This window comes from Clupea harengus, unplaced genomic scaffold (assembly GCF_900700415.2).
Source record: "Clupea harengus unplaced genomic scaffold, Ch_v2.0.2, whole genome shotgun sequence".
Taxonomy (NCBI): domain Eukaryota; kingdom Metazoa; phylum Chordata; class Actinopteri; order Clupeiformes; family Clupeidae; genus Clupea; species Clupea harengus.
In genome coordinates this window covers 131257-147655 of record NW_024879611.1, presented here as the reverse complement: position 1 = coordinate 147655, position 16399 = coordinate 131257, and the positions used below count along the sequence as shown (strand labels likewise).

The 16399-nt window shown below is 43.1% G+C and overlaps 1 protein-coding gene across 1 annotated transcript; it reads right to left on the bottom strand.

Moving 5' to 3' along the window:
- Window positions 1–1361: 1361 nt before the first annotated feature.
- On the bottom strand, window positions 1362–16291 carry LOC122129263 (E3 ubiquitin-protein ligase RBBP6-like). Its single transcript, XM_042704252.1, is given in 18 exon segments — window positions 1362–3739; window positions 3983–5926; window positions 6017–6136; window positions 6322–6741; window positions 6825–6897; window positions 6988–7102; window positions 7190–7268; window positions 7406–7529; window positions 7532–7781; window positions 7905–8008; window positions 8122–8294; window positions 8927–9069; window positions 9250–9346; window positions 9428–9516; window positions 11598–11645; window positions 13824–13860; window positions 14027–14126; window positions 14976–16291. Coding segments are annotated over 18 exon segments (5748 nt in total). The 5' UTR covers window positions 15142–16291; the 3' UTR covers window positions 1362–2073.
- Between the last annotated feature and the right edge of the window lie 108 nt (window positions 16292–16399).

Sequence of the window (16399 nt, the reverse complement as noted above, 5' to 3'; positions counted from 1 at the left end):
GTAACTGTAGGCTACTGTGATGCAACACATCACTGCTGGTGTTCATACTGACAAAATTACCACTTTCTGGAATTGTATTGGTTTAAAATTGCTCAACGCGCCATCTACTGTTTAAAGTCATCCTTAACCTTGCAGGACCGATGTTGACGTAGAATCGACCGTCTCGAATTCAACGCAAACTGATCAATTTACCCTATGTTTTTGCGACGCTGCATTTTCTTACCTATAAAGTTTCAGAAAGTTTATGCCAAAGTTATGCAGTGTCTCCAGCCACTGCCAGTGCTTAATGCCGCAGTCGTTTGGTGTCAGGTGTGTGATGGACTGACGACCACTGTAGTTAGCTTGGTATTACGAAAAAAATGTATTGACGTTCACTACATAGCTGGGTCTATAACCGTTATCTCATTAAAGGTTAAATTAACTACTCACATATTTTTTATGACTTGTATTCAGTTGTGGAACTGCAAACGGTGTTCAAACCTGATATTAAACTTAACGCACATTGTTGCGTCCAACTGTTTATTTATCCGTTAGCCTTGAAAAGACAGCATTTCAAAACAAGAGCCCGTTTCTAAATGTATGTATAGGTGAAGGGTAACTTGAGTGAATACAATCTCAAAATAGGCCAGGAATGCTCAACAAATTCTGAATGATCATGTGCTCTGTTCAGTTTCCTTTCCTTTGAGCAATAGTGCAGAATTACTCATGATTACTGTTTTGAATATATTCACAAGAACATGTGGTTTTGGGTTCAGTTTCAAGCCAAGACATTTTACTTCAATTAATTTCAGTAACATTCCAGCATGGATGAAATGGCCATTAGCATGGTTGTGAAAGTTCTCAGAAATTGTGCAATCAGGTGACGTGTCTAAAATGTTTTTATGTCTCCACTGCACTCCACTGTCTGGGATCTGTTTATTTTATTTTCTCACATTAATGTTTTTTTTAGAATATGTTGGGTTTAAGAGGGGTCATTCTGTTGACAAATCAATCTCACACACACACATTACATAATCCTGGAGGGACTGGTTTGGGACTTCTCTACTTCATGTAATCGGTGGTCCACCACCCTAGTGTGAGAGTCTCATTTGTAGTTGCTGATCGAGAATAATCCAGAGGAGTTTATGCACCCTTTCCTTTGCTCCTTACCCAATTTTTGTGGATACACTTTAATTCAACAAAAATATTGGCTTGTTTTTGGAAATACATTAATGCATACTTATTACTTTAACTCAATCTTTTCTCCTAGTAGTTTCAATTGATATCATTTGTTTAACCATTTTAGACAATTTTGGATGTAGACTCAAATGAAATTGGAGGCTCTATTGTGTAGTACATAAATAAATTGACACAAAGGGAAGTTTTAATTTGCTGCAAAAAAACTTTATTACCTTCAAAACTGAAAAAAAAGAAAGATCCCTCAAAAACATCAACAGCTAAATTAAATTAAATGTGAAGGCTATGTAAAATAAAATAATTTTTTGTTTTCAGAGTAGAGGAAATATTCACAGTGCAAAAATCAGCCCACACCCTTATCATTATGTGCCCGATGCGAAAAGATCACTATCCAGTTACGCAAGTATGAATGCATTCATAATGGCATAATTATGATACAATTTCTATTTCAAATAGACTATGCAAGATATGAGGTACAAAAGGGCAAGGATATCTGCTGCACCAAGGCAGTAACATTCATTTTTCACATCTCTAAAGTGCTTCCTCTACAACATATTGTTCTAAACGTTTGATGGTGTTTGGGATTGGAACCAAATTCATTGAAAATTGAGGAAAACAAAATAAATACATAAAACAAAATAAAAACAGTCATTTGTAGGGAGCCCTAGGTGTCTAAGAGAACGCATCATTCTTAATCATTCAAGTAGTAATCTTCTTAATAACTGCATTCAAGATGAGCATGGTCAAAGATTAAGTTGGTGATCCCCCAAGTCCTGAAAAAAATGTTGAGCAGAGCAGTAGTCCTTGCAAGAGGGAAAAATAGTCTGCATATTTACACCCACATTTAAGGGGGAAAAAAATTATGTTGATAATGTCCAAGGCTCAACCTGAATATTCTCATACAGATACTTTATCCTCCTTCTGGTCATCTGCTCTCTCTTTCTCATCTTTGTCTTTGTCCTTGCTCTTTTTAGACTTCTTTTTCTTATGCTTATGTTTCTGTCCCTTCTGCTCCAAGTCCAACTCGTTGTCGCCGTGCTTCTTATGCTTTTTGTGTTTCTTGTGTTTCTTATGCTTCTTCTTCTCTTTCTTCTCTTTCTCCTTCTTGTCCTTTTTCTTTTTGTTGTCCTGGCTGCCGGTGGAGCTTGCACTGCTGCTGCGTGCGTTGCTGCCGGCTGGGCTCTGGCTCTGACTGTGGCTGGGTGAGGCACTGCTGTCGCCGTCACGGTCTCTTCCCCTGGCCTCGGCCCTGCTCTCGGTGTCCGAGGCCTCGCTTTCACTCTCACTGTAGTCCGGCACAAAAGCCGCCTCGTCCGTTTCACGGCCTAGGTCGGACGGAAGACGTGCGGAGCGGGCCGACAGGGGCTTGACTTTGGGGTGGTCCCTCTCCACACGTGACGTGGCGGCACCTCTTCCACCATCAGCCCGGGCTTCGGGTGAAGACATCTTGTTTTCAGGGGTCCGGTGTCCACTGTGCTCCCGTTCCCGGTTGGGCCGACTGTCCACGTGCCTTGCGACCCCCTCTCTACTCACTGGACGCTCTGTTCTGTGTTCCTCAGGCGCGGCGCGCTTTGAATCAGGCGCACTCTGGTGCTGCCGTCTATCCGTCGGCTCAAAACTGTGAGCCTCATTGGTGGAGGGGCGCTTGGCCGCATCAGTGTGAGCCTCCCGATCCCTTCCTTTTGAAGTGGGAGGTGGGGACTCCCTCCTCCTAATGGGCTCTCTGGGCTTGCCGTCTTTGGGTTTGGTATCGGAGTGGTCCCTACCACTGGACCGGTGGTCAGGCCTGCGTTCAGCGGAGGAGGCAGTGCTGTGGTCCCTGCTGGTAAGCTTGCGGGAGGCTGGATCAGGCCTCTCTGACTGTCGGTCCCGGAAGGAAGACTGGGTAGAAGAGGATGAGCCCTTTTCACTGCCATGGTCACTGCTTCGCTCCTGGGTGCGTTCTCGGTCACCGTTGGACCCGACGGGTTTTCTTTTCTCTGAAGGCTCACGGTCAGAGGCAGGGCGCTCTCTCTCCCTCTCTCGCTCACGCCCTCGTTCCCAATCTTTCTCTCGCTCTCTTTCCCGCTCCCTGTCCCTTTCCCGTTCACGGTCTCTTTCCCGCTCTTTGTCTTTTTCCCTGTCTTTATCTTTGTCTTTGTCTTTTTCCCTCTCCCTTTCTTTCTCAGTTTCCTTTTTCTCCTCTCTCTCCTTGTCTGAAGGTGTGGAGTCTTTACCAGGCTTGACTTCCATCTGGCCTTCCTTAGAAGAGGTGGAAGCCTTCTCTGCAGGGGGAGATGCCTGATCATTTACCTTCACAGTGGTACTAGCGAGTGCCTTCTGTGGGGCATCCGATCCAGAATGGCTGCCATTGCGGTTCAATTCTGTTCCCTTGGACTCATCTTCCTCTGATTCGTAGTCTTCCTTCTCCCACTTGGAGCGTGGCACTTGGATCAAGACAATCTCATCCTCTGCAGCCGTGGTGCTATCATTGGTGTATTCTTCAAGGGTCTTGACTACAGTCTTTCTCAAATCAGCCTTCTCCTCCAGCCTCTTGATGGGACTACCTCCAGTTGAGCTAGTGCTGTGAATGACACACAAAACCTGATGTTAGGACAAAAAAAAAAATCTTTCCTCAAAATTAATTTTGTCTTTGTCTTAAAGTTCCAAGACACTATAGGATTCAAATTTGATTCAGCACATTTCAAGTCGTTTTTATATATCAGCAGAAAAGCAATGACTTCATAAGCTGTTGATTTAATAAGCAAATGACAAAGTAGTCATTCACAGAATTCAGATATATGATCATTTTTTTTTGTTTCCTTACCTTGTGTAGTCCACCAGGATTGAACCTGAGCCGTCAGTAGCCTGAACTCTTCGGCGCATCTTTCCCCTCGTCTTATCGGGTCGGCTCTTTGGGGCTTCATCTCTGTGTTCAGGCGAGGGCGCCGTGTCTGTGCTGATCCTTTTGCCAATCTCACGGTTGATCTTGATCTTTCTCAGAGGCCCTGGTTTAATGTCCATCAGAGGTGGGATAGCAGGCTTTAGCTTCTCTGGTGGCTTCTCAGTCTCTGCTTTAATTTTAGGTTTTGGGGACCCCTTGGCCATCTCAGGAACATCTACTCTTGGGGACTTAATCGTGGGCAAATCAAGCTCTTTCCCTGCACTTGAATCATCTTTTCTCCTCCTCTTTTCTTGCTTGATATCCGCTGCCTTGATAAATGGCTTCTCCTCAGTCTTGATGGCTTTTTCAACATCCCTCTTTGACTTAACCTCTTTGGTAAGACCTTTCTCTGGTTTAGCTGAGTCTTTTACCAGATCCTTCTTGGCTTTTGGTTCCTCTTTGACCTGTTTAGTCTCTTGATGGTGCTTTGCTTGTCTTGGCACTTTGCGAGCCAACATTGCCTTCTCTTCTTTCAGAGGGGTGGATGGCTTAATGGCCTCTGCCTTATGAGACAGGTCTTCCTTGGTTCGTTTGAAAGGAGGCTCAAGCGAAGAGGTCTTGGCATCACGCTCCGTGTCTACCTCCCTGTCTCTGGAGGACTTGGTAGTCTTTCCGCTTGTTTCTTTCTTTGAGGCACTGTTGTCAGCCTTACGCTTCACCTTCTCAACTTTTCCCTTTGTCTTCTCTTTCCTCTCCTTGTCTGAGGTGCTTTTGTAAGGAACTGCAGCGCCGTCCATGGGTTCGTCTCTGACTGGAGTGGCATCATCGCGACTGGAGGCCATCAGGGGACCATCCCCTTTGCGATCATCTTTTCTATTGTCGTCCATGGAGTCAGAGTGGCCAAACAGATCACAGTCGTCACCCTTCCTCTTCTTCCTGTGCTTCTTGTGTTTTAGGCCTTTGGGGTCGGCAGCTGAACTGCTGTTGGAAGGCTCTCTTTCTTTGGGTGCTTTTAGGGGATCTTTGCTACTGCTTCCTCTGCTGGGTCCAGGTCCAGGAATGCTCGGACCACCAGCTACTCCATATTTCTCAGCACACCTCTCCTGGTATGTGAGCGCTGGGTTGCGACTTCTAGAACTTCCACCGCTTCCATGGCTCTGGGGAGGGGGAGAATAGTCATCTCTACGCCCCCGTGTATAGGGAGAAGTGTCTCTTTGACGCATCAAGGGCAAACGCTCAGGGGTGTATGGCTCCCTGGTAACTAAGGGTGCCCGGCCTCGGGGCTCTCGGGGTTCTCGGGGTTCTCGGGGCTCTCTGGGTTCTCGGGGCTCTCGGGGCTGGTCAGCTGGGGCATTATGGTAGGACTTACCATACTTTTCATACCACTCACGATATTCCCTCTCCCACTGCTTATACCTTTCCCGCTCATAGGGGTCAGACATATCTACCTCTCGGCCGTAGAAGGCTTTGAGGTCAAATGGGACCGGGTCTCTGTACCGTCCTGTGAATTTGCGCTCACGGTCAAGGTCAAGGAGTGGGGGAGGACCCTGTTTCTTGTTTGGGCTGTGGCTCCTGTATGGAGGTGACCTGGAGCGTGAGCGGTAGGGTGCACTACTCACTGGCCCACTGTCTCGACCTTTGAAAGAGGGGGAACGGGATCGGGAGCGGCGGTAGCCATGTGATCGAGACCTGGAGCGATAGCTACGGCTACGGGCCCTTGCACGGCGGGGGTAAGGCGAACGGGAATAAGAGCGAGAGCGTGAACGAGAGCGGGAGCGGCTGATTGATCTCGAGTACGATCGAGACCTGGAACGGGACCGAGAGCGGGACTTTGAATAGCTGTAGGAAGAGCCGCTGTAGGATGAGCCTCTATAAGGAGACCTGGACCTGTGAAGAGAAGAAAGTGATCAAAATGTGTCCTATGATACTCGACAATCATAGCATAGCACACAATAATGCTTAAATTGACATACTAACCTAGAATAGGACCGTCTCCTCTCCTTTTGAATCTTTCTATATTCCAGCAGCTCCTTGGCAAAGTCGTTGGTGAATTTTTCCAATTTTGACTTCTCCCTGGTAGGGAATCGACATTGCGTACTATTCACCAAAAACAGGGACGAGAAAACTTGACGGTTAAAATACAGGAAAAGCATTTGCAACAACAAATCAACAAGCCAAGTCACGAAGGTCACAAAATAGAGATGAATTTCAGAAATTAATTTTAACTAAAGATATTTGACACATCACTCTTCATATGGCAGGTTCATTAAAAATGCACTCACTCCTCTTTAAGCCTACGCTGCTGCCTGTAGAACTCCTCCCTGGACAGGAATGGTGTTGGTGGCACAGGGTTGGCTACAGGAGGCTGGGTGCCAGGTGGCACCCAGGGAGCGACAACATTAGGCAAAGCTGGAGGATACCCAGGAGGGGGCACATTGAAACTGGGTGCAGGCTGCGGGCTGGCGTTGTACGGCAAGGAGTATGGCGGAGGGACCACATTTGGTGGCTGAGGGATGGGATGCTGTGGTGGGGCATAGAGGGCTGGAGGAGCAACCCCATACACATGAGGACCCACAGGAGGAGGCTGCAGTGGTGGCTGCTGATGATGCTGCGGTGGTGGCTGCTGCACAGGTGGGGGCTGCAGAGGTGGTCCCTGAGAGCGTGGGGGACGGTCACCGTGCATCCTTCCTCTGCCAGAAGAGCTGTAAGACATACAATGGATTAGCGTGATACTGGAATAATTTGCAGAGCGATAAAGTTATAAATAAATGACATCTTCACTTACGGATCCCATCCTGGTCGACCACTGGGTCTCGGACCACTAGATCTACCCGGTGGTCCTGGGTGGGGTGGGTGGCCTGTGAGAAGATCAGTGTTGAATGTCAGACTAATATTTCAAGTTCTTAATAATCATTATTATGTATGTATGGGCCGTGTTGTAATCTCACCTGATCTCTGCATAGAGTGGCCAAGCTGGTGTGGTGGTCCAAGCTGGTGTGGTTGACCAAGCTGGTGTGGTGGACCAAGCTGGTGTGGTGGTCCAAGCACTTGAACCTGGAATCCCTACAGACAGAACATGGGAGTTATCAATCAACAAGATCGAGTTAACAGAATCATCCTATACCAACATGGTGTAGTACAGACACTCACCTTCGGAATGAGAGGCGGTGGACCTGATTGATCTGTTGAGACAGTCACAGATGGGCCTGGTGCCGTAGGGTCTGACTCCCTGGAAAATGAAAAAATCCAATTACTTTCACAACGAAGTAAAAAAAAAAAAAGGAGAATAATTGTCAAGTCTACACAACCTAAACATTACTTATTGGCAAGACCGAAGTGGGTAAAGGAAGTCTGAACTATACTTACTTTGGTGCTTGGTTGTCCTCCAGCTTGACGGCACGCGGTGGAGAGGACACTGTTGGGCTGTAGCTGCCTGTTCTAGGTGGCGCGCTACTGCTCTCTAAGGGGTTGGTACTGGATGGAGGGGGGGGTCGGAAGCCTGCTGGGTGACAGCCGAGGGTGCGGGTGCAGTGGCCGCTGGTGGAGCTTGGGGAGGGGTAATAGCTGCTGCGGGCCGGGGCATGTTGGCCATCAGGGGGTCCTGCTGACGGGAGGCGGGGGGCCGGACAGCCTGGACGGGGCGCTGAAGACGGGGCTGGGGAGCCTGTGCCATGGCAGATGCCTGATTGGCCTTACGGATCCGCTTGGTGTAACCAGTCTCATTTTTGAAGTTGTTCACCGCCTAGCGAGGGAAAACGTGACAAGTCATGTAAAATGTTAATAATCTTACGTTTTTGCCGACCCAACTGTGAAAGATATTGATGATTTGATATATTCAGCTGCCTGATTCACTCAAGCGTCTTACTTGGCGTAAGAACTTGTTGGCAATTAAGGCATCTGGGGAGACGTCAGACTGGTTACAAGTAGGACACGTGTGCTCTTCTGACTCCAGCAAGGAAGTACGGATACCTGGCCGTAGCAGCAGCAGAGGAACACAAAAAGAGAAGTATTCAATCAATACATTAACAGAACACGCACAACCTTATCACGTGGTTAAGCAAAGCTGAACTGAGGGGACTCACAATCGTCACAGTAGCTGTTTCCGCAGCAGGGGATTACGACTGCATCGGTCATGAGGTCTTTGCAGAGGAGGCACAGCAGTTCATCAGGAACAGGGTCCTCTTCCTCTGAGGATGAGGACTGCTCCTGAGGGAGGAATGGAGGCTTCTCCTTCTTCCCAATAGCATAGGCCTCCCTAGAGTACAGTGACAGAAGAATGATTAAAAACAGACAGCTACAATTGTCTTGTACCTTGTACACAGATATCAATGCCCAGACTACAGGCAAATCGGATTTGTTTCTCAAAATCAGATCTTGAGACAAACTGACGCACTGTTATTTGCAAGTGATCAGATTGGATGCGTGTCAAGACATCACCAATCAATCTGCATGGGTTGCTGTGGTAACGACGACACTACATAGCATCGCACTCTCAAATAGAAGCAATGAAACCATATAAGTTTTTAGGCGCTCTGCTAGTAGCAGCAGGAATTCCACTATTCCAGTCACTCAGGATTTGACATTCAGTGACATTGTCATTGTGTGTCGCGTTGTGAGTCCAGACAGTAGACATCTGATTGGAAACCCTTTTCGAACCTCCAAATGTGGTGGATCAGATTTGCAAAAACAGATGTGCTTTTTTTGTTGTCCAAACAATCAAAAAAATCAATCTGGCCACAATCTGGATATGGCAAAAAAAAAAACTGATTTGGGTTGGCAATGTGAACAAGTTCTTAGATACACCCCCACTTCAGTGTTTTGTGGTATTTAAAATAAACATGAAAACATGAAATAACCAAAGGGGTCACAATTTAAATATTCTCTTACGCATCTATGGTGGGGATAGCATAGCGTCCTGTGTTGGTTAGCATAGCTCCCTTCATGCTCGGGTCATCCACCTCCATCATAAAGCTTCGAGGTATTCCTGTGCTCTTTTTGATCCTTTGTGGAGCCTCAAAGCTTTTGTCCTGCTGGCACAATGACAAGATAAATGATTACTTCCCAGGGTAAGCTGAAACATGGGACACACTGCAGCATTTAGGGGTAACACAGACATGGTTTAGAACATGCACAGCACTACCTAACTCAATATTACTGAGAGAGACAGGATGGTGACGAGATAAAAGGGAATGTAAAGAAAACCCACTTACCCCGTTTGTCGGACAGTTCCGTATGTAGTGTCCATTTTTCCCACATCTAAAACAGGTGTAGTTTGGAGGCGGAGGTCCCACAAGCTTCTTCATGTAACTGGTCGAACAAAGTTTATGTTATACTGTCTGCTTGTCATATGCAAACCAGTTGAACGTTTCTGAGAAAAAAAATACTTACTGTATAGGATCATAGTCATGATTGGACTGTGACATCATAGCTCTAATTTTGTCTTCCTCGGATGCATTCGCCTCAGCAAGATTGGCGGTCTGTTTAACAGGTAATGTTTTTATAGACAAAATGGTCATGGCATTAAGAATCTACAGGCACAGAAGCCCTGAAATGCACGCCTTGCATATCCTGTAAAGAGTAGCGGGTTGCCATTTCCATGAACGTTGCTCTCCAAAGGTAAGTGGATGGGGAGTACCTTAAGCCTTCAATTTGGTTTGTCAAAGACAGCAATCATGCATGTCAGTGTTGTCTGTTAGCCCGTTCAAACTAGCAGATTATGTGCACTTACATAAAGTTTCCATTAAAAGTACATCTTTGGTTAGTTACAACACCTACACTAGAGAGTAACTGTGGGGTTCAACAACTGCAACACTATAAGGAATGAGTGACAATTTTACATTAAGCCTAAAATGTGCTGTTTACAGACTTTTTTTGGCAAAGCCAATGGTGTGACAAAACGAAGGACCGCCATTGGTTGCATCCAAATGAACAGTTGGCACACTCATGTCAGGAATGCACACTTTCTTCATAAGGCACTCACTATGCTCATCCCACCCAGTATTGCCCAGGGTCTAAGAGATCTGGCATTTAACAGACTTCTGCAGACTTCCACGCATACATGAAAGGAGCAAAATGGTCAAGCTGTTTATTCACCAACACACCAAATAACTTATGTATAAAAATAAATAAATAATAATAATAAAAAAAAAATGTCATTACAGGAGCTTAAGTATGTATTGATAATTTTCCCCCAAAAGGTTCTACACTGAGCAAATAAAAATCACAATTGTTAAAAATACAAAATAAGCCCATGATGCAATGATGTTAGACATATCTATAATAAGTAACACAAATAATCCATTTCAATATGGCACTGATAGAAGGACAAGAGGACAGTGATGTGATCTAAAACGTCCATGATACAAAGCGAAAAGAAGTAGACGTCTGTCAAATGTATGCTGAATTATTCAGATAAAGTAAACATTTTGTTACGCAATCAAAATGATCAGTAGTGATGCAAGTCCTTTACGTAAGGCTCAACTTGGTCTTGGTAAAAAAAAAAAGATGGAGGAAAAAAATATAAAAATGCTCCGGAAAAAAAGTCTGCTTCACACCAAGAAATACAACTGTAGGGGCGAATCTCAAACATCTTGAAGGAGGGACAATGGAATAAAAATATACATATGAAAACGGGGGGGGGCGGGGGCAGGGGCAGGGGGCCGTTGGAATTAGAAAAATAAGCTCCCATCTTCTAGCCCCAGGACTTGGCTTGGTAAATGCAAGGCTTTAAGGGTACTCCCCTCCATAGCAGCAGGCACATGAGCTGACTCTTTACAGGACAAGGCATGCACAAAGGCAAAACACTGACTGATAATTAACACAGCATTTCAATGGAAACTGATCAGCAACAGGAGGCAACCCATTTTTCACCTGTTAAATGAGCAAATGTGGTCAAACTATTGGAGTTACTGTGGAATAAAATTATACACACTCTTGCTGATCAGTTTCCTTTTCACATTTACAGAGGCACAAACATTCTACGGGTGTGCTTTCAATCATTGTGAAATATTTTGTTAGTGAAGTTCCTTAAAAAGCACACCGGCACAGTTGGATGCATGATTACAACAGCTTGTAGCAGAAGAAATGGTTCCACATATTTCAACTTCAGTGCATAATTAGTCCAACATTTTGGCAAAAAGATGCCTTTATCATCTGATTTTAAGTTTGCTGCTACATTTCCTCCGCTACATTAGGCTTTGACCGGCACCTCTCTACTGCAGGTATACATTCACCCTACTTCAAGTCAAAGATATGGTCACTACAATGTTACCACATTACATGTTGAACCACACAAGTAGAGATTCGACACAAAAAACATTGTATGGAACACAGTGAATTGCCACACATATTGTTAACAGAACACTTTAGGGGGATATGCCCAACCATGAAACCTTTAAGCAAATTTCACAAATTGCAATTAGTATAAAATCAACACACAAATCAAAACAAAATTGATATTTTAGAAAATTAATTGAAATAACTCATGGGCAGACATATCCAAAAAATACTGCATTAGATAGAATTTTAAAGACAGTGACAAAGGACAGTGTTGGTATACCTTTGAGAGCTGGGCCAATGAAATGCTGCCAGGAGAATCATCAATCATCTGTTTGTGGAAAAATTAGAAGACAAAACAAGTTTACTGCTGCAATAAGGAACTAGGTTGAATGTCGCCCCACTAGCAGACACTGGCCATCCAAAACTGAGGCAGAAAAGAACACACTCTAAGAGGTATTCAAGTGACCTTAGCACCTAAAATGTAACAGTGGTATAGAGTGTGTATGTTACAGGAAAAAAAAAAAAAGGACAAAAAAAAACAGTTAACGTTGAAGACGAACACATATTTCTGTCTGGCAGAGAAACTACCTGAATTTTTCCAAACTCTTACTCTTCTATGGTCATACAGAGGCTGATTAATCAATGTTAAACATTACATTGGCATTAGTTAGGACCAGCTGCTTGATAAATACTGGAGTATCTAAACAGAACTTTCCATTGAACTGGTTACAAGAAAACTAACATGGTTGCCTGCCAGACATTATAGTGAATATGCTGCCAGATCAGATAAGGCTCTCACCAGTGAACACACAGGGCCTTGCAAGAGGTATCCAGTTATGTTACAGAGGTATTTTATTGACAAAAGTTGTGTTCATCATCATACACAGCACTGAAACCGATCAGCTTGTGTAAACAGTACACTTGTCAAATACCCATGGTACAAAAATCCATAGCTCAGCAAGTTATTAACTGCGATGCATCAGCTATGTGAGCAAGGTTATGTCAGTAAAAAAATCAGACCATCCCTTTATCAGGGATCAAGTATAAATGTCCCACAAGTAAACCAACAGTGCGACAACGGCAGATATATTAGTGGCATATGGTTTTGAAAAAAAACATATTTTGTTAAATTACAAGCACCCAGTCAAGTGCAGTTTTAAATCAAGAGCAAGAAAATGCAAATATAGACCACCCCTGCAATTAAAATTGTTGGCAAAATTCCTCTCAAATATGCAATATTTCAAAACTAAGGGGCTTGTGCTATATGTAAAATCCTATTTAAATCTTTTCAGAAAGAAGAAATGACTACCAAATCATTTAACTTCCACAATGTACCAAGACATACACATTTTCACAACATCTGCATTACTTATCAGTCAGGTCTACTGTCAGAATCAACGTCTAACTACAAGTGGTGTGCTTTGACACACAGTAATATAACACTACATGCACACAAACAAAATTATACCGGAGGATTAGGCATCTTCCTGATTCTAAAAGTATACCACACCCATATGCAGATCATTTAACATGTTAGTATGTGTCTTTGTCCAATGGTTAATAAGCACTACTGCTGCAAGATACAGAATAAAATCAGCATCCTTTAAGGACAAATAAATAGGGGAATTAAGATTATGAATGAACACATTTGAACAGGATTTAGGAAAAGAAGACACTAATTAATTATTTTTATGATGAACAACTAATGTTGGTCCTTTCCTATGAACTAAGAAATAAATGATTCCAGTTTCAAGTGTGATTTCGTGTTGAGAAAAAAAGATTGAATTTCAATCAATGCTTCAACAATAAGCGCACAATGCTTAGTCATCACCCTAGTTGTTTGAGATTAAGGAAACAACGTCAAGCGTTTTAGGAGGTGTGAGCCTTTGTTGCTCCTAATCCATTTAGCATACAGTTGAGAACAGAAACAGGCATATGAAAGATATTTGTCCCTTATCATAATCAAAGTCTTCAAACATGGAAAGTCAGACATTGAGCTATGTAATACAAAGAGAAATTAAAGGCAAAACACAACTTTTATTTAAAACGGGGGGGGGGGGGGGGGGGGGGAGAACTAAAAAAAATAAAGTTTTACAAATGTAGCACTTCAAAGACAGACAGACTGAACATGCCATGTTCAATAACCATCAGAATTTGAATGATCAAATACATAATTCTGTACAACAGAATTCAATTAAACCTGGGTTTCAATGTGAAATACAGTGCAATGACATGCACTTTAACACTTTACATATTACTGGATTATGTTCAAAAAATGATAAAAAACATCATTTCAAAACATTACAATGTTATAAAACCCTACCACCACACACCACATCGTGGTACTGGGTTAAAATGGGCTAAGTTTATACTGTCAATGAAACTAGTGTATTATTTGTTCAAGAACAACAGTGTGTGTGTGTGTGTGTATGTGTGTGTGTGTGTGTGCGCGTGTGTGTAAAGTGCAGTTTGTGAATTGAACAAAAGGGAGTGTTTTTTTACATACTGCTTTTGATGGTCCACTTGGAGGTTCTGATCGATCACTATGGTGAGAACAAACAAAAAAACAAATGACTAACTTTGCATTCATAAAGAGAAAAATATACCACAGCTTCCAGTAGCATTTTTAACACCACTTACAGTGAAGTGTTCGCAAAATACTTAATATGTGTGACATTATGAGGTAGGTGTGTTGACGTTTAAACTTACATAACAAAAGTTTTGCTTGTTGCTTTGACACCACCAATTGGGATTCGTCTAATGATGACTGAAGAATTTTTTGATATGAATGCTCCATCATCCGTGTACTCTGAAAAATAAGGATTTAATAAAAAAACAATTCAATATAGCTGTGAGATATGTAGTAAAGCAACATACAATTAGGCTGTTCTTAGTTAACGATAAGGTACATGAAGGTTTAACTACGATAAAAAACGACTGTTCATGATATGGAGAGGGCCACCTGTGTTACCATTACATTATAGCTGAAGCCACCTGTCAGGGCCTAACACCCAAAAGTATTTCTACTAGGGGTCTAGGAGTTCATTGGCGTTCGTTAGCAACCAGATTATAAAGTCTTGATAGTTCATATTAAACTGAACAAATGGAAAGCCATTGTGCACTGTCATCTCTATATGTTTTGTTTATATAGAACACGTGGCATTATTCAAGATCAAATCGAGTAACTGAGTTCTCAATCAAGATGACGTTTCATATTTAGCTAGCACACTCTGTAATGGCGGTCAGAGTATATTGCCTTGTCTGAACATAGCCAGTTAGCAAGCTAGCAGTAGCCATTACAGCTAGCTGGCAGAGCTAGTTCAGACTGATGTAACTACACCCACGTGCCATCACATTACCGCTGATTCAACCCTTTTTAAATGTCATTTTATTCACGGAAGGATAATGTGATCAGCTTATACCGACACCAATTAATGCAGCTAGCTAAATCCTGACACTTTGGAAGAAGATAGTCAACCTTTGCCATCAGAGGTTGCGTTGAGACCGAAAATGTAAATGTAGGTCCAAGCTGTTGTCACCATTAGCTAACGCTGGTTAGCCAAGTACAGGCTAGCGATGATGTCAATGGCAGCGTTAGCGAGCTTGTTTATGCCAAATGTAACAATTAGTTTATCATTTCTTTGATTCAGTATCTTACCTTCTTTCGTCTGCGCGTTGGTAATCTGTAAGTCGCAGTCAGCAGCCTTCAGTTTTTCCCGACCCATGATCTGTCTTTTCAAATCACTCAACGTGATATGAAGGCCATCAAATGTGACCGTGTCATAGTTAAGCTTTGATGAAAATTTGTAATGAACACACGACATGTTGGAAGAGTTCCTCGCTATCGATTTACCAAACAAAAACAGATGTCACTTATTTCCCGAAGATGGAGTTTGTTTGAATGGTCCTAATAACTTGCTAAACAACCTGCATTCAATGCTAAAAGCACACAAAACCTGTCGATTAGCTATGCAAGCTAATGCACTAGCAACCAACCCTTACGGGTTCCCCATTTCGCTAACTGCTAATCTCGGCCTCAAACATGGCCAAAATATGAGGGTGGCAAGGTAATGCTAGCTTGCTACCCGCAGTTAGCTCTCTACCCAGCCAACAATAAACAAAACTGGTGTAAAATCAACAAATGCAAAGAAAAATATTAGCGTGTGTATTCACCACTGATATGTTCAACTACCTATCTAACGCAATGGCCAAGACACCTTGTCATTTGTATCTTGGATAAATTCTTTTTCAGTTCGTCACAATCAATGCCATGACAACAAATTATCTTCCAGAAGCATTCGTGACCAAAGTCCATACGATGCTTTCAGGATGAAGCACCGCAAAGTAAAAATGTCCCAATTTTTTATACAATGAAATGTCGTTGCTCAACTGTCCGTCACGTTAACAGTTCCAAGAAAGCAATTGTAGAGAGCTCAGTTGGCGTCAGGTTTCGTTTAAAGTCCCTTGAACGAATGACAGAAAAGTCCAAATGGTCAATGACCAATAACCATGTATCGGTCACCAGGCAATCCAGTCCAATGATAATGCAACCGAAGTCCAGATATCCAACTTACACGCTCCTCGAAGAGAAAAATACAAAAAGATGTCACTGAAAAGGAAAGAACAGACGTGAAGTACTCGTTGATTTCACAAGGCCTCAAAATGGCCTCCTAGCTTACCAAAACAAAAAAAAAACGACGTACGCCAAGTTAACATTGGCTAGCAAGCTATTTAGCTAGCTGATTAGCTAGCAAGCGGACTGATTCACGTAGACAAAACAAAACGAACGCCTAGGGAACTTATTTTATTAAAATATATTTACAAAAGCAGCTGAACTCCTTTATTCCAACTGTTCAAACGTGAAATCGATTCCGCCATTCGTCTTCATCCCCAACGACAAAAATAACTCAGTTTAGTATCATTTGGGGTTTCCGCAACGGTCGCAGGGGCTACTTGTATGCGTAAAGGAGAGAAACTGCGCTTGCGCACAACATCGACGTATTCAAATCAATCCTATTTTAAAGATTGTTTGCCTTATTTGTTTGTACCACTAGAGAAGTAAATAAAATACTTGAAATCAAA